This window comes from Eulemur rufifrons, chromosome 3 (genome assembly GCF_041146395.1).
Source record: "Eulemur rufifrons isolate Redbay chromosome 3, OSU_ERuf_1, whole genome shotgun sequence".
In the NCBI taxonomy this organism is placed as follows: domain Eukaryota; kingdom Metazoa; phylum Chordata; class Mammalia; order Primates; family Lemuridae; genus Eulemur; species Eulemur rufifrons.
The window spans coordinates 86,077,482-86,096,782 of NC_090985.1; the positions used below are offsets into that span (position 1 = coordinate 86,077,482).

Consider the following 19,301-nt stretch of genomic DNA (forward strand, 5'->3'; position numbering starts at 1 on the left):
TTTTGCCGAAGAAAACTGTCCCACCCAAGGTCACATCTTCTAGGGGCCGTCTGTATTCTAATGACCTAACAATGTAGAAATATTTTACATTGCTCCCAGCCCCTTCCCTCAGCTCCCCACAATCTAGACACTTGGAACATCTGTGAAACAAATTTGTCTAATTACAGAAAGATTAACTGGATAATTGCACAGTGTTTCATAATCCACACAGACTTGTAGTTTCTCCCTCCTGGTAGACCCCAGAATCATCTGGAAAGCTTTTAAAATATCCTCGTATTTGGGGACCACCCCCCAGAGATTTTGTCTTATTGATTTGGGGTGGGGCAGAGCACAGGTATTTTCTAAAACCCTTCCAGGATGATTAATGTGCAGTTAGTACTGAGAGCCCCTGACAGACGCAGGTCAGTGGGGAGTGAGGTGAAGAAAGGGACCCTGAATACTGGTACTCCCATTTTCAGCCAATTTATAGTTATTTGCATTATCTCACCAACCTCTCAGGGATCCCAACAGCATTAGTTCCCTGATCTGTAGGAAGTACTTATGAATATTAGCTAGATTTCTTTAGGGCGATCATTGCATTCTAGCATTTTGGTTATGCTCTATGCCAACTTTTCTGTCTGGCTGTTTCTGTGTCCCTTACCTTGGAAATCTGTGTCACTTTTGTCTGCCTAGATGGCTGTTCTCCCGTAACTCTGGCCTTCGGCAATATACATTCACCTCCACCCCTCCTCACTTCCAGTCTCAAAATTCCTGATCTAATCGTTGGTCCCATCTCTGCAGGACACACCATCAACTACTGTGCCCTCCTTTTCCCTCTGCTCCAGGGAAGCAGGCAAAGTGGGAAGAGGGTGATACATTTGCTTCCAGTTCTACTCCTGCAGATGGTACCACAGACAACTTTGGAAGAGCTGACTTTAAATCAATTTCCCAGAAAATTTTCCAATTCATCCAATTTTTAAATTTTTTTATTTGCTAGCAAAGAGCCATGTACATACGTATACACAAAACTAAAACCCTTCAAATAAACTTTCATCCTAGGAATCGACTCCATTTGAAGTCTCTTCTATTTACCACCACTTTCAATTACCAGATGGGAATCTCTACTCAAACTAGGTCTGACTTTCCTGTGCTTCTCTCAGTCTGATGAACACTAAGAGCTGCTAATGATTCCTCACGGGAGTTTTATGAAGGTAGAGGAAATTCTGTACCTTCTTCAATAAACAACCTTATCCCTGAGATTTTTAATGAGACAAACTAGTTCCCATCTTCTTTACCTATCTGTGACCTCAACTGCGGAAATATTTCCACTGTTGCTTATTTAAATCATTATTCATATTTTACTGCTGTGAGAATACTAGAACCTAATGTTTACTTTTCTTTAAATTACATTTTAAAAATGATACTGTATTCACTGAAATGATGCATATTTAGGGATTACTTTTAAATTGGCTTTTACCAAAACTAAAATAGACGTTGCTTGCAAAAGAATCGTTTTCCTGTTGAGTATGATTATTCAGCTATTTATGGCTGATGTGTCACCAATGCAATCATTTATTTTTTACAAAGATTCTTAGTGCCATCTGTTATCTCAGCAATGATTTCAAAGACTTTTTTTTTTTTGAGACAGTCTCGCTCTGTCACCCTGCCTGTAGTGCAGTGGTGTCACCACAGCTCACAGCAACCTCAAACTCCTCGGCTCAAGCAATCTTTCTGCCTCAGTCTCCTGAGTAGCTGGGACTACAGGTGTACGCCACCACATCCCGCTAATTTTTTATTTTTAGTAAAGATGGGGTCTCCCTCTTTCTCAGGCTGATCTCAAACTCCTGACCTCAAGCAATCCTCCTGCCTCCACCTCCCAGAGTGCTAGGATTACAGGTATAAGCCAATGCACCTAGCCACAAAGACAAATTTTTTAAAAAGAAAGAAATAAAAAAAAAGAAATGAAGGCCATGCACCGTGGCTCACATCTGTAATCCTAGAACTCTGAGAGGCCGAGATGGGAGGATTGCTTGAGCTCAGGAGTTCGAGACCAGCCTGAACAAGAGTGAGACCTCTGTCTTTACAAAAAATAGAAAAAGTTAGCTAGGGGTTGAGATACATGCCTGTAGTCCCAGCTACTCAGAAGGCTGAGGCAGGAGAATCACTTGAACCCATGAGTTTGAGGTTGTAATAAGCTATGATGATGCCACTGCACTTTAGCCCAGAAGACAGAATAAGACCTAAGAAAGAAAGAAAAAAAGAGAGATAGATAGATAGACAGTCCGCCCGCCCTCATTAAACCCTGTAAATTAACATTCCAGACCAACATCCTTCCCTATCTTCTCAAATTATCTATCCCTGTGCTGGCTTTTAACCTATTTTAGGTCAAACCATTCTCCTAAAATATCTCCAAAGGTCTATTTTTGCTTATTGTTTCTTTTTATTTTTCCTCCTTTTAATTACGGAATCTTGTATTACCTACATTGACCCTACCTATAAATCACAGTCCTCCAAGAGAAATAAAGATACCTTCTAATAACCCTTTCTTCACTGAAACTTTACTCTGCTTAAATGTATTCTTCCCAAGTATTTTGAGATTGAAGAAAGGGTAATCTATCTGTTAGAATTCAGGGTTTTAAAATAATATGCATGCGATACAAAGCAAAATTTTCAGTTGGTAGAGAATTTAGATTTCATATGCCTGTCCATTCTTCAATTAGATAGATGGATTTCATTCTACTCTTCTCATTTTTATTAGAACATTAAAATTCCACAGCCAAGCCAATGTAGTTCTTGAACACTCAAAAACAAATCCCTATGGTATTAATCAGAGAAATTGGTATAATCTTGTGCCTACAGGTTGCATTTTTTTAGGAGCTGGAGGGGAATCCTAGACTAGAAGACACTACGTAATAATCTGGACTTTAGCCTTTTCTAGGTAGCATTTTATGATTTCAGAAATAAAAGATTCAGGACCTTCCTTTGGAAATTTAGTTCACTGCAGGAATTTTCTTGCTTATGCTAATCTTAATTTCTTCTATTGCAGTTGTTGATACTTGTTTATTTGAAAACAAATTAGAAAGGAATACATATTTCCTGACCAAAAAAGTTGACATAAAGAATTTTAAAAAGTATCAAATTAACCATCCAAAGATATTGAAAATATTTAACACACATATATGTAAGCATACACATACATATATGACATAATTGAGACTAACATATAAATCCTTTTTCATACTTTGCATGCATGTACTGTCAAATTTTTTTATCTCATAAAACATTACAATCATGCAATTTTAATAGCGCTACAATATTTTAACTTATTTAAACAAGTTAAACCCAATTTATCTTTATTTGTTTAAACCACTCATATCTTAATTTTCCATTATAAATAATGCTGTAATCCTATTTGATAAATATTTAAATCATACATGATTCTTTCCTTAAGAAACATTCCCAGAAGCAAGCATTATTACCTAAATACTATGAATGAATTTTCAAATTAATTTAAAAAATCTTGGCTGTCAAATTTATAAAAAAAATTAATAAAGATAAAACAATTTAAGTATATGAAGCATAAAAAGAAAACCTGTTTACCTTGTGCAAAAAGAACAGGATGAATTTTAAATCCTCCTCCATTTTTCAACCGTTGAGGAAGTTGTTCAAAATGATAACTGTCAATGTAGAAGTAAACTTTCAGAGCTTGCCGACTTCCTTCCACTTGATATGTAAGAGGAACATCTAAAATGACATTTAATATTATGTTACTGCCTAAAATAAAGATATGCTATATGATATACTTGTTAACTTTTAAAAATAATTCTGAAAATTACTAGAAACTAATACATTAAAGGTGCTTGTGTGTATCAAGTTCATGTTAGGCACACAGTGCTATTCAATGAAAGGTATTAAATCAGATTCTCATTACCTAAAGCAACAGATTTGTTACTTACCGTACTGTATATAAAATTTTGTAATAAGAAACTTTGTTACTTTGACATACCAGATGTCTCACTTAACTAAATGAGGAGTTTAGTTACACATGGTTTGGATTCAAAATCTCCCAGGGCAGTTACCTCATTCATATTTTACTCAGAATGAGTCCTTGGGGTACACTTCTTAAGTAGTGTGCAAGACAATGAGTATGTAGCAACCATTATCAAAATTAGCATGGGTTTTGCAAGCTCCATTCCCTGCACACCAGAGCAAAAATGTGTTATCCTCTGTTGATGCCCTGCAGTCATTAAAAATTATCTGTCCAAATTTTTGTAGCTATTTTCAAAGATCCTAGATTTAATTACTTTTATAAAAAACAATAAATAAAAGGCTAAAATGCTGTAGGAGTATTTCACAATGTTATCATAAATCCTCTCCATTTTATATTTTTCCATGATGAATATTTCTACCGCATTAAAAAAGAGTGTAATAATCTTCCTAAAAAATAAGAATAGTAATATTAACCAGTTAAAAATTAAGGCTAAAACATGGTAGGTATTTAACGTATGTTATTGAATTGATATTTATTACATCTAACCTGCTTCTTTCAATAAAACTGATATAAAATTAGAATTTACGGTTAAATGCCATTTATGATCTCAGATTCCAGGCTCCTTATTAAATTTATCTACTTAATTTTGCATAGGAATAGAGGACACATTTCATTAATACTTATGAGTCTTTTATGCCATATAAAATGCTTATTTTAGTTTTGTTATTTTTTTAAAGGAAGACAAAGAGTTAGGTTTAGGAAAGAGAATAAATAAGTTTCTTAGCCTAAGAGTTGGAAGATAATAGCATTTTAATAATTAGGAAGTTTTTTTTTTCCTGGTTTCTAAAATAAAGAAAAAAAAGATCCATGGATACGAAAGAAAATACAGATTTATACCCACTAATTATTTATACCTTGTAGTTTCTCTTTTCATATTTTTCAAATACTGTGTCTCACATATATTTTAATTTATGTTAAATTCCATACCCTTACTCTTTTGCATCAATGTAACCAATCTCTGTGTTAACAAATGGATAATGTTACTGAAAGGAAAATAATTACACAACAGGTGGAGTTCCATATTATAAGACTAGCATAGAACGAAACAAGATGCTAGATTAGGAATTAAGAAACTGAGACTTACTGAAAATTATCAAGTATATTAGCATAAAGTGAAGTTAAAACTAAGAGTACTACAAGAAAGAATGGAGCCTGTTTCCCTGAAATGATTTGTGGCACTTGTAAAAGTACACAATAACTCTCATGAACATAGATTGAAAAATCCTCAACAAAATATTAGCAAATCAAATCTAACAATGTATAAAATAAATTGTACACCACAACCAAGTAGGATTTATCACAGGTATGCAAGGCTGGCTCAACATTCAAAAATCAATGAGGTAATTCATCATATCAACAGGCTAAAAAAGAAAAATCACAGCATCACATCAATAGACACAGAAAAAACATTTGACAAAATCTAAAACTGATTTGTAATAGAAACTGTAAGTAAACTAGAAACATAGGGGAACTTCCTCAACTTGATGAAGAATATACAGCTAGCATCATATTTAATGGTGAGAAACCTGAAGTTTCTCTACTAAGATCAGGGACAAGGTAGTAACGTCCACTTTCACCATTCCTTTTCAATATCATACTGGAAGTCTTGGATAACAAATAAGACAAGAAAAGAAAATAAAAAGTATAAAGATTGACAAGGAAAAAATAAAACTATCTTTGTTTGCAGATGACATGATCATCAGTGTTAAAAATCTGAAAAAATCAACAGTAACAACAAAAAACTTCTGAAACTAATGAGTAATCATAGCAAGGCTGCAGTATACAGGTTAATATATAAAAGTCAATTGCTTTCCTATATCCCAGCAATGTATAAGTGGAATTTGAAATTAAAATACAAAACCATTTACATTAGCAGCACCTCCCCCATGAAATACTTAGGTTTGCCTCTAATAAAATATATACAAGATCTATATGAGGAAAACTACAAAACTCTGATGAAAGAAATAAAAAAAGAATGGAGAGATATTCCATGTTCATGGACAGGAAGAATCAATATTTTCAAGATGTTATTCTTCCCAACTTGTAATACCAAACAAAATCCCAGCAAGTTCTTTCATGAACATTTACAAACTCATTTTAAAGTCTATGTGGAGAGGCAGAGGAACCAAAATAGCCAACACAATATTGAAGAACAAGGTTGAAGGACTGACACTATCTGACTTCAAGACTTATTGTTAAGCTATAGTAATCAAGATAGTATCGTATTGGAAAAAGAATAGACAAATAGATCAATGGAACAGAATAGAGAGCCCAGAAATAGACCAAAACAAATACACTAAACTGATCTTTGACCAAGGAGCAAAGGCAACACAACGGAGCAGAGACAGTCTTTTCAACAAATGGTTCTGGAACAAATATATATCTACATGCAAAAACATGAATCTATACACTGACCTTATACCCAGCACTAAAATTAACTAAAAGTGAATCACATACCTAAATGTAATATGCAAAACTATACAACTCCTAGAAGATAACATAAGAGAAAACCTAGATGACCTTGGGAAAGGAGATAACTTTTTAGAAAAAAACACCAAGGGTATAATCAAAGAAAGAATTGATAAGCTGGTTTCACCAAGTTTAAAACTTCTGCCCTTTGAAAGAAATGTAGAGAGAATAAGAAAACAAGCAGTGGACTGGAAGAAAATATTTGCAAAAGACACTTCTGAAAAGGAACTGTTATTAAAAATATATAAATAACTCTTAAAAATAAATAATAATTTAAAAGCAGGGGAAGAAGTTGTGGACAAGAACAAGAAGGAGCAAGATTTTGGCAGAGACTGACCCTTGAAGGATTTGGAGCCTGGTGGAAAGCGTAGGTGGGAGTGTTTACTTTTCCTCCACTCACAGCTATGGCAGTCTGCCATCTCCTGATTTGCTGGAGAGCCCTTCTACTTTGATGAACCCAGGAGCTGCTACCATCAGGGAACTGAGAGTCTCTTGGGAGCAGAGCACCCAGCAGTGGGCCCACGTAGGATCACTTCCGCCCACCACAGACCCACGCTGAGACAGCAGGTGCCATACTGCCCACACACATGCCGGTTCCTCTATCCTGCCAAGAAAGGGACACCCCTCTGTCTCCCTGTCACTGGATCCCACATGAACATTCCCCAGCACCCCCTTGGACTGTGACAACCACAAAGAAGCAGTGAGACACAGGAGAACAGCAGGGTTTCCGGGTTTCTGACCTGTAGGGTGGGCTGCTCCAAGGGGACTGGGACTAGGACTGCCATGAACACTTTCTAGGACAGAGGAAGGTGGAATGCCCTCTCCTGCACCAGAAAGCCCCGGGCTCAAGATATGAAGTTGTCTGCACCCCTCCCACTGGAGACACGAGTGCAGAGAGGAGTCCACAGAGTAGGAGGGTGTCTCCGCCCCAGAGCAGGAGCAGCAGCAGAGCCCAGGAAAGGACATGGAGATGGGAACCTCCCCTCGTCCAACCACCCAATGCTGCAGACATAGCTGTCTCTGCTCCCAAGCACGAGCCTTTGGCATGGGTGAGCTGCAGGTTTGCCAGTTCTAGGCCTGATGGGGGTACACCCCCCATAACACTCTGCTTACCATGCCTGGGTTCTGCCTGGAGGGTGTGGCTCATTTCTCTCCTTCACGGACAGACAGTGATTTTTGCAGCTGTCCCAGCCCAGGAGTCTCAGCTCCTGGGTCTCTGCGTCACTGGATCCACAGACAACATCGCCTAGTACCCACTTGGACCACAGCTGCCTTGGGGTGCTGGTGGGTCCCAGGATAATTGTGCGTCTCTCAGAGCTTGAGAATCAGTGGGGGCACTTCCAGCTGAGAGGAGAGGGCAGCATGCCAGAAGGCCCCTTAGGACAAAGGGGACCAGGAAACTAGCTCCCCAACATTCGGGGCCCTCTCTTCTTAACAACCCCCCATACACACACACCCACTGCTGCTGAGGCAACTGTGGCTGAAAGGCTCTTTCCGCTTGGGACTGGGAGGATTCCACAGGGGCGATTAAGCCAGGGCACTCGGGGGCAGCTGCCCTGCATTTGGCAGAGCACCTGTCTCACCCAGGCTGGCTGTTTCTGCTCAGGACCAGGTGAGGGTTTCACAGGGGAAGATTAGGCTGGGGCACTTGGGAGCAGCTGCCCTGCCTCTGACAGAGTGCCTGTCACACCCCACCTCCTAATGTGTGGCCTGGTTCCTACAGGCCATGGACCAGTACAGGTCTGTAGCCCAGGGGTTGGGGACTACAGCTGGAGAGGGATGCATCCCAGAGAGAGTTTTAACAGTGCCATCCCACCCTTATAAATGCAGCTCCCAATCACTGAATGGGCCGGGACATTTGAAAATTCTTTGTGAAGTTGTTAGTTTCCAGTTCCTGGATTGCTCTTCCCTGATTTACTGGGTCTTTCTTGTCCTTCAGATCTCAGCTTAAAAGCTACTTCTGCAGAGAAGCCCTCCTCTGGTCACCCCTTAGAGGGCCATCTCATCCTCTTTCTTTATGTATCTGTCTGTTTCCATTACAGGATTTATCACATTTCTAATGATGTTTGTAGTGGATTTCTTATTTATTGACTCCCAACTTGGCTGTCAGGGACCGTGTCTATCTCACCCACCATGGCATCCACAGCTCCAGGCACACTGCCTGGCCCATACAGGGATAGTGGGGGCTCCAACATATTCCTTCTCCTAACAATTAATTACTTTAAAATTACCTATATCACCACTGTAAAGGAGAAGACCTTCTGTTATCTCCAAAAAAATGCAGATTTTTCATAAGATAAATTTAACTGTAGATAACCTAATCATTTAGATAGTTTATTCCTCCTTCTCTAAATACATAATATAGCATAGGAAGTACCTTGTACTTCCCTTATCACTGAAGTGGGTCTAATTGCCCATTTATTCTTTTGTGTCTCTCACTTGTCTCTAGAAACTTTGTTTCATTTTCTTACCATCATATCCCTAGAACTTAGTTCAGCACTTAGCATGTTATTTCTTCAATGGAAATGAAATGTCTTCAATCAAGACATTTGAGTTCTACTTGCTTGGCATGCCATAATTCTTCAGAATCTCATTATCCTTTTCATGCAAAGGTAACATTATGGGTGATGATATAAATAGAGCTTTTTGAAAAGAATGTAAACTAATAAAGTAAGGAAGATGGATTAAAATACTTACTGAATACTACTACAGCCATATATAATACTAGAGTCTTCCAAATACATTATTTGATTTAAGCCCCTCAACCATGTGAGTTAGGGAAAGCTAACATTCTCATGTTTGCAAGATGAGAATGGAAGTAGGACTTGAACTCAGGTTTCTTGATTTCAAAGCCAAATAATCTCTTTACACCTTGGTGCTTCCTTCCCTCTGCACTCATCCCTTTCTCAGACTTGCAGCCAACTAGTTTCCATTCCAGTGATGCAGAATTAATTATGTGTGTCTGCACATATAGAAAGATCCAACCCCATGCAATACATAATAAAGTTCTGGTTTTCTTACACTACTTAAGATGTGATGACCCTAGGATAGTGAATAATTCTCTTCTTTCACAAGTCAACTTAAAATGAGAACTATGTTCCTATCATCACTGTTTTTAATTCATGTGGAATACCTAGTAATGTAGCACTGGGACTAGCCCTTTACTAAGAAGTATTTGCAGAAGTCAAGGTTACGTTTCAAAGAAATACATAAAAATGTAGTGCCACACGTATATTACAATTTTTGTGTGTCACAGTTACATCTACATTTATATGCCAATACTACTTACATGGTCTCAATTATCTTTAATGTTTAGTATGTGTTCCAACATACCAAAATGAAATCTCTCATGGTGGATATGCAATAAGTAAATATTTTATCAAGCTGATACTGGTTCTGCTCCCGCGTGCTCAACAGACCATTTGCCAATAATGTCATATTGGAACCATGGAAAACAATACTACTTACAGTTCCTCAGGCAAAACTCTGAAAAACGTATTGGGTTATATCATGAAAATAGAGTTTTCTCTGCCTTCAGCAAAACTATGTCTATGCTATTCAAGTAAATGAAAATATATCCTGTTTTATACATATCCACAGAAGACCACATAATTTGTTCAAATAACATTATCCTTATCAAATAATAACCTGTGCCAGAAAAATTTGCCCTTGAATTTCTAACTTTGTACTTCTTGTTCTCTTTCTCTTTCATTGGGAGAAACGAAACTTTGATAAAATTCTGCTCTCTCTACCTTCATAAATGATTATAAACAGCATCAACATTTATTTTTTATTTATTTTATTTTTTTTTTTACCATCTCCACAGCTACCCTCTCCTACCTGAGTCATTCAGTAGCTTCCTAACTGGTCACTGGGTTTCTGCCCTTGCTCCAAGAATGTTCTGTTCAATACAGGCAGCCTTTGAATATGTGAGCCAGATCCTGTCATTCACCTGCCCAAAGGCTTGATTAGGAAGGTAAAGCTCTTTCAAAGGCTGGCAAGCCCTGCTGGTCTGGCCTCCTCATTGTCCCCACCTCCTGCTCTGTTCCTGTCACTCACTCCACTCCAGCCAAGCCGGCCAACTTGCTATCCTGACAGCATGCCAAGCCTGCTCCCACCTGAGTCCAGTGACTCTGCGACACTCCTCCCCCGACATCTGCAGGACTCCCTCCCCCAAGCCGTCAGGGATTTGTTCTTCTAAATGAGGCTTTCCTCCCCGTTATTTGCAACCTTGCACTTTCCCCTTCATTTTCATCCTAGCTCTCTTTTACTTCCCCCTTCATATACTTTATATTATTATCTTCTAATTTATTATAAAATTAATTTGTTTATCTTGCTTATTATTTATAATATTTCTCCCCACTTGAATGTATGCCCCATGAGAGAGAGTAGTCTGTTTAGTTCTCTACCGAATCCAACAACTAGTCTCCGCAAGTAGGCATTTAAGAAATCTTTGATGAATGAACAAATGAATATCATTCTGAAATCAAATCATGAATTAAACGAACATTTATTGAATCCCTATTTATTGTACTAGGAATGTGAAAAATAAGAACATCTCTCAGCCCTGAAGAAGCTTACATCTTTTATCATGATATACAGGATCCTCACACGTAGCAAGAAAGAAGAGGCACATAAAAATAGTAATAATAACAAACTGCTGAAGATTTCTTGGACTGATACATATATTTTAAACCTATTTATGAAAATGTGGAAACAGCAGATAATGATGATATTTAATAACTTGCAAAAACTAAAAGATATGGACATTGAACCATGGGCATTGCTACTTCCCTGAGATAACTTAAAACAGTGCCTTTATCAGGTTTAATGACGGAAAATTGCTAAATCACAGAGATACTTTTCAACAGTCCAATTCATAAAATAACTATCAGATATATTAATATCAAAGTTATGCTATATGTTATTGTTTGATGCCAAAGAAATCCCATACACATTTAATTACTTACTTGCAACCAGTGGTTCTTCTTCTGATGGTTTAAAGTAAAAGGAAACCTTTTCCAAATCAAACAGTGCAACCAGTGTATCTTCTAACATGGCTTGTTCATCTGTCTACAAAGAAAGAAAAAACTATGTTTAACACCATGTGATGTGACATAATGTTGAGCCTAAGAATACTGAATTATAGAAATGCCCCCTGTATTTCTGGAGACAAAATTTGATTTCAGAAGTCAAATAAGGCTTTGCCTTAAGGAAAAGATAAATGTGTTAGTTCAAGAGCTGCCTCGTCTCAGGAGGGCGTCTTGCTGGTCAGTAGAAGCTGCATCTCAAGGAGACAGCTGTAAACTGGGCCTTTGGTTCTCACCTGTTTTGAAAGACAAGGCAGGCCTCCCTTAGGACCAAAGGTTGCTGGTGCTGCTGACAGGTGGACCCCCGGAGATGAGAGCTAATCAGATAGATATGCTAATGCCCAAGCAGGGCCCAGATGGAACCATGCGGTTCAAGTAATTAACACAAAGCACAGCCCATGTTGACATCTGGGATCATCTCTGTCTCCAAGAACACAATCACCAGAGCCAAGATGTCTCTGTTTGTTGCTAAAGTAATAGCCTTGTCATAAAACTTAGAAGTTTGCCCCAAGACGATTTTATAACCCATTGTTCCCCTAGTTAGAGTTAGTTAAAGGATCTGTAGTAGACTTTTAGGAGACTTTGACCCTAAAGCAAACTGCCTGTTAGTATGCAAATCCCGTTGCCCTTGGCAACGGGGAAGCCTGTATGTACCCTATATAATACCTGTGTGGAGTTTCAGTCGGGGAAATATTTGATGCGGGTAAAATATTTCCATCCGGATACCCTCCTTTATCTATTTTCATAAACTTTTACTTTATAAACTATATCTTTGGCTTTGTGTATTATTATTGCCATTACTTTATATTTTTATTTCTGTTTCCTACTATATTTTTCATCCTTTGCGATGACCCCTGCCTGAGAGACCTGATCGGAAGAAAAAACCTCTTTGCAGGGAGCCTAGCTAACTCCCTGCAAACTGGCGTAGTCAACTTAGAGATCTGATCAGAACAAAGAGAAAAGGACCTCTTTGCGGGGAGCGTAGCTAACTCCCCGCAACATAACATGACATAATGTAAGTTTAGACCAAAAATAGCTTCCCTTGTGTTGTATTTACATACAGGTACACAATAAAATTATCAACATTTTAAGAATTCACCGTCCAAAATGAAATTAATAAATCCCTCAAAGTTACAAGTTTATTTTCTTATTTTTTATTTATTTATTTTTTTTTTGAGAGAGAGTTTTGCTCTGTCTCCTGGGCTAGACTAGAGTGGCATCATCATAGCTCACTGCAACCTTAAGCTCCCAGGCTCAAGCGATCTTTCTGCCTCAGCCTCACAAGTGGCTGGGACCACAGGCACGTGCCAACACACCTGGCTAATTTTTCTATTTTTTGTAGAGACAGGGTCCTGCTCTTGCTCAGGCTGGTCTCAACATCTTGACCTCAATCGATCCTCCCACCTTAGCCTCCCAAAGTGCTAGGATTACAAGTCTGAGCCATTGCACCTGGACTACAAGTCTCTTTTATAGTTTTATTTTACTTTTCCCCTATTGTTTAAATGGTTATATACACATTTTTTTCAGTCTATTTTGCAGCTAGACTCTAACCATATTGATTTCATTTATTATTTACAAATAAATACACAAAAAGCATGCAATTTGCCTCTAACCATCCAAAATCTTATAAAGTATAATTCTAAGAAGCAAAATTATTGTTTTAGTTAAAAACTACAGTAATAATGGTTATCCTATTTTATAATAAGATAATTTACTAATTATTCAATTTGTTACTTATTAGAACTATGATAAAAGCAATTTCCATGTATGTAATTATTTTTCTTCCCAAAAGCTTGGGGGCAAGAATTATGTTCACCTCACTTGTCTTTAAGGGGCCTTAGCCTAGCATCTTGTGAATATCTGATTTGTTTTAGTCATTTGTCTCATTCTTACAGCATATGATTTGATAGCTGAGGCAGATAAAGCCCTGTCATTATAACAAATTCTGTTCATGCCTTAGTGATATCATCTTTCTAGTACAAGAGTCTCGTCTTCCCCAGCAGTTTAATGCGTTCTCTACAGGGTCTTTTACCAATTTGGTTATGAAAATATAATTAACCTTATCTATCATACACAGCTTATCTTTTAAAGGTAACATTTGTTTTCTTAATAATGTCAATGATTTTTTTAAACAGTACGTTAACACACTGTATACAACATTTTAAAAAGTTGCCGTAAGCTTGCAGCCATATTTTGGGGCAGCAATAGTAGAGGATAAAGGAGACGGTAAAGAATTTCCATTGTGTGAAAAAGAATCAGCAAGTTAGCCCCAGACTCCAAAAGGGCAGAATGGAGACAAAGAGGTTGACAGAATCATCACCTTTGCACCTTGGCTGATACTTAATATAGTGCATGGAATACAGTAAGTGCTGGATAAATGTTTATTAAGCCATTATTCTTAATATTTAAAACCTTTCAAAGCAGCAGAAAAATGCCATGAACCTGGAATGGAAGGAGAGAACTGAAGAATCAGCATTTTTCTGATTGCGAGGAATACACACAGGAAGAAATGCCCAGACAGTCCATGGTACAGGTCACAATGTTCCAGCAGACACGGCCAGAGCAATACCCAAGTGACCACCGTTGTGCCTAGAGCGCAGGGACACACCGAATGCCACTGTCTGCAGCTCCCAGAGAGACAGTCACATTTCTAGGTGGATTTTGTGTTCTAGCGACAGAGGCAGAAAGACTACAGGTTTCTTCGAATTTTCTTTTTAACTATTATGAATACTCTTGCTTGAAACATTTGCAGACAAGTTTTTGTGTGAATGTAAGTTTCCATTTCTCTTGGATAATACCTAGAAGTAGAATTTCTAGGTAATATGAAAACTCTATGTTTCATATTTTAAGGAACTGCCAAACTGTTTTCCAAAATGACTATACTATTTTAAATTCCCATAAGCCATTTCAAAAGTTACAATTTCTCCACATCCTCTCCAACACTTGTTATTAGCTATCTTTTGAATTACAGCCATCCACACCACACGTGATATATTTCATTGTGGTTTTGAGTTACATTTCCCTAAGGATTAATGATGTTGATTATTATCTCATGTGCTTTTTGTCCAATTTTATATATTCTTTGGAGAAATATCTATTCAAATTACTTGGTAGCTACATCTTCTATGCACACCGATGAAATAGGCTCGCATGTTTAAAATCACAATTCTATTTAGTGAGCACCTGAAGTTTGTATATAAAAGTGAACATATTTGCTTTTAAACATCATGACAACTGTCCAAACCACAGAAGGTATATGAGAAAAAACTCTTAAGTTCACCATAGTTTTATTTTTCAAATATTTCAAGTTGCTTTCTTCATATCCCCTGTGCAAAACTGATGCATAAACATGGAATAGTCTACAGTAATTATGGCAATGTTCTTAGATTTAACAGGACAAACATGCATACAAAGGAAGGAACTAAAATTATTTAACATATGCAAATTTTAAACAGATTGCAGACAGTATGGCATGCAAGTTGTCTGGGCCCTCTATTAAGCACGCTCTAGAATATCAGCCTCCCTGGGAGCTTTCGTTTCGTGGCAGGCTGTTTCTTCTGGACTGGGAATAAGGAAAGGCAGAAAGACCCTTTTTCTTCGGATGACCTTTTCCAGTCAGTGCTTAGGGATACAAGAATTAGTACCAGATGAAGGCTTTCTCAGCTTTTAGCAGCCACAGAGAAGAGAGAAAAATCAGAAAAGAAAAAAATACATTATACATACTTATTAAAATACATTATACATACTTGAACGGCCATGGAAATACATTTTTTCAAGTAGCTGAATGACTGCAGAGCCATAATAAAGAAGAGAATGAGGTGGAAATGAATAACCACTTCTTATTTGGAACCGTCTTACAACGCAGGTTCCACTTGACACAGACAGTGGGAGCCATACGATTCCTTACCAAGTTTGGTGACAGAAGTGACTGAAAGTGAAAAAGAACGCCTGCATTTGTTATCTGTTCCAGCCACCTCCTGCTGGCTTCCCAAGTTTCCATCTCATTTTCCTTGCTGTTGTCAAACATCTGGTTTAAGGCCGCCATGAGTTGCTCAGAGAAGGCACAGACGGTGGCCACGAGACTCTGGCAGAAAACCATGTCCCTCCGGAGCTGCGTCTCACTGTCTGTGATCCAAAAGAACATAAAGATGGCTTTGAAAAAGGTCGCAGGTGGAGCAAACTAATTCATTAAGCACCTACATTCACTGGTATTTTATATGTTCACTGAACTGGCTCCCTGTGAAAAAATGAGAATTTGAGCTCTATAAATAAGCACACACAGTTTTAGCATTTTTTTTCTTTTACAAGAAACACTAAACACTAAAAAAAGTGTTGGAAATATTAAAATATTTTTCTTAATTGATACTGTGACTTTATTCTGCAATCATTAAAATTGTTTGATAAAACCTGAAGGTAAAAAAAGGCTCCATTTTTTTATATTTTCGTTACTTGATTGGACACAATTTGCATTTGCTACAATGACACTTTCCCTAAAGGAAACTTGAAGTCCAATTTTTCAGTTTGTGCTGGCAAATGAAACACAATATTATTAATACTTTTTCTTAAATTATCCACTGAACCAACTCAAATATTAAATGTGAAATACCTGTGGGGAAAAGAGTATTTGTTTGTAATAATAGGCAAATCTGTCTCTCCTGAACTGAGTTATAAACTCATGAGCTATAAATTGCCAACTTTATAGGAACATGAGTTCCTATAATTCTTTGACATAAGTAATATATTTATAGTTTTAGTAGGAATTGATTTTTATATATTTATTAGAATTCTTATCCTGCAATTGACTGGATTTTTGTTTGACACACTTTGAAGGAATATTTGCCCTGAGAACTGCCACTCCTGAGCCAGAGATGTTTTCAAATGGAAAGAAGCTAACACGTAAGTTTCACTTCTCTGAGTGGTTAGAAACATACAAGCTACATGAACACCAAGCCAGGCATTCTGCATGTTGAAAAATCACTTACACTAGAAGAACAACACAGGGAAAAATAATCTAATCCCCAAAGTATATTGAATATTTCAAGGGCCCATAGAATCTCTTGGAAGGAAGATGCATTGTCAATATTATTGTATAACAGAGTTAAAGGTGCCTTATTCAGTGATGAGCTCTTGTTTTACTGAAAAAGGCATAATTTTTAAGATGTTTACCAAGAACATTGATAGCTATCAAAGGCTGTGTACACATAACGCAGTTTCTGTGTTACTCAGTTTCACTGTTAGTAATACTCAATCTTAGAAATTTTATTAGAAAAAAATTAAATATTCAAAATGTTTAATTTTATATTGAAAACATTTATTTATTAGGTTGAACTACATAAACTTGCTGCTCTGGTAGGTAAAAATGTTTGACTATGGCAATTCCATATGGTTCAACTTACTAATTTAACCGACAACATATGTTAGACATTTTCCTTAAGTCTTTCTATACCATGTGCCCCAGGCTACTAACTGGGAAAGAACATTTACAGGTAGCTATAAAATGTCTAAACTGGGAATTAACTTTGTCCAATTCTCAATTAAGTATAAACCGAAACATCTATTTTGTTGTGCACAGTTTCCAACAGAGTAGACATTTGATAAATGTTTACTGAATGAATGAAAATAATGAATCAGTGGTGCTAACAAACACATGAATGAAGTCAGATGAAAATGCATGAGTTTGTTCTCTGGCTTCTTGAAACGTCTGGATTTAGTTTGACTTAAGAAGGTAATTTAGATAGCTTGTTAGCGCCAATGTGCAGCTGGAGTACTAAGGTGCAAGACAGAAACTAAGTAAGTAAAAATTGCCCCTTTGTCTTCTTTCTATATTCTTAATTTGTTTTTCAGGTGTCCTGTAGTAAAGCAGAAAATCTGGGTGAATTTTTAAAAATACTTCCGTAGCTTTGGCAGGAATACTCCCACCTATAACCTGAGAATGATTTAATAAAAACCTAATTGGAAAGAAATTGCTGCTATTGAATGGAAAGCAAAAATCTAGAGAAAGAAGGATCTGGTTTTATTTCAAGCTTTAGTAAAGATCACAAGAGTTAATAGTTAGAAATAATTATCTCCAAGTTGTTTTTAAGAAGTAGTTCTCAAATTTCTTCTTTTTTTATCTTAAAAAATACTTAAATGTTCTACTCTCTGCTACTATATTCTATGTGCATTTAAGCCAAATTAAGATTTTCATTCAACCTCATTATCAAATCAGAACTGATCACAATTAATATTCAAGTCTTTCCAATATGCAAAACCTGTTGATAACCTGAAGTTGCATTCATTCATGAATTCAAACTTTTAACACTGAGTACCCCACAGGAATTAAACCTTGCACCAATTACTGGAGGTATAGAGAAATTCAAGTTCGGGCTTGGGCCATACTTAATAAATGTTTATACTTAATAAAAACTCATACTTAGTAAATGCTTATTACTTCATGAATGATATTCTGTTGCCACCTTCCTATTTTCAACACAGTAGATGCATTGTTTGCACAGATTTAAAATGTACATAATATATCAAGAGCTTTTCAAGTAACTTTTTACAAGTCATCGTCTCACAGAGAATAACAAAATTAGAAAACTCAGTGGCATAAAGGGGTCATTGCAACCTATCTCCAACTTATAGTCACAGCACCTCAATACACCACCTCCTTCATTCACTCTGCATTCCAGCAACAATCTTCACAGGGTTGTCCTGAGAATATAATAAAACAGTGGGGTGCACAGACCTGTGTCCTCTTTGTGCCACACAGCACTGCTCAACGTTCCTCAAACATCAAATGCCCTTATGGCCCACACATTGTCTACAGGTTTCCTCGATCTGTGTGCCTTTGTCTTCCCCATCCACCTGGCAAACTTTAAATCATTCTTCCAGAGTCAACTCAATGAATTTTTGAAACTCATTGAACTATTGAAATACTATCTCCCCTTGTAAAATTCCCTTCTCCCCCAGGAAGTACTGTATTCTTCTTTCTGTCCTCACATATCTGGGGGCATCCTTCTAAGAGAGAGCTAATTATTTAGCATTGCGTTTGCTGTTCACCTGTTTGTGTTCTCTAAGAGACCATCAGCACATCGAGGCCAGGGGAAGTGGCGTATCATGTGGGTTATGCTCACAGGCTTTAGAGGCATATACTTACTCTGCTTTAAACCCTTTTAGACCATGTGATTTTAGATATCAGATCCCCATATGTAAAAAGGGGTTCATGCCTACACCTTAGAACTGCGATAAAGAAAAATGAGATAAAAACATCTAAAACACTTAACAAAGTGAAATCAGGTAGCATCAACATGGTGATTCTTTTTTCCTCTAACATCTAGCACAGCGCCTGGTACTGAGTAGGTGCTCAATTTTATTGCTGAATGAAGAAGGGACAGTATGGATAAATAAAGAAATAAACCACAATCGACTACCTGCCAGCAAAAACACCCAGGTCTTTTTCTTTCAATTATGCAGCCATTGAAAATTCACAAGTGTCCGTCCTTTACCAAAGGTATTATCAATAAGAAAGAACTACAGCAAGAATTACAACATCTGCTTCCAGCGTCTAGCAGAAGAAGAAAAGCAGGAGATCTGGGGTTTTTTGTGACAGCTTGTTTATTATTTTTGTAGAGTAAGATTTTTCTTATTGTAGGAATACACTGAAAACAAGTGAGTTTTGTACCTATCACAGGCTTCACTTCAGTACTTAAGCGCTTACTTAAACTCATCTT

General features: G+C 37.2%; 1 protein-coding gene across 1 annotated transcript in view; it reads right to left on the minus strand.

The window, feature by feature from the left end:
• The window catches only part of PREX2 (phosphatidylinositol-3,4,5-trisphosphate dependent Rac exchange factor 2), a 276,900-nt gene that overhangs the window by 76,400 nt on the left and 181,199 nt on the right, over positions 1–19,301 (minus strand). The window contains exons 32-34 of the mRNA XM_069465531.1: positions 15,497–15,714; positions 11,470–11,572; positions 3,580–3,723 (exon numbers count right to left, since the gene is read on the minus strand). Coding sequence (XP_069321632.1) covers positions 3,580–3,723; positions 11,470–11,572; positions 15,497–15,714 — 465 coding nt within the window. The remainder of the gene's footprint in view (positions 1–3,579; positions 3,724–11,469; positions 11,573–15,496; positions 15,715–19,301) is intronic.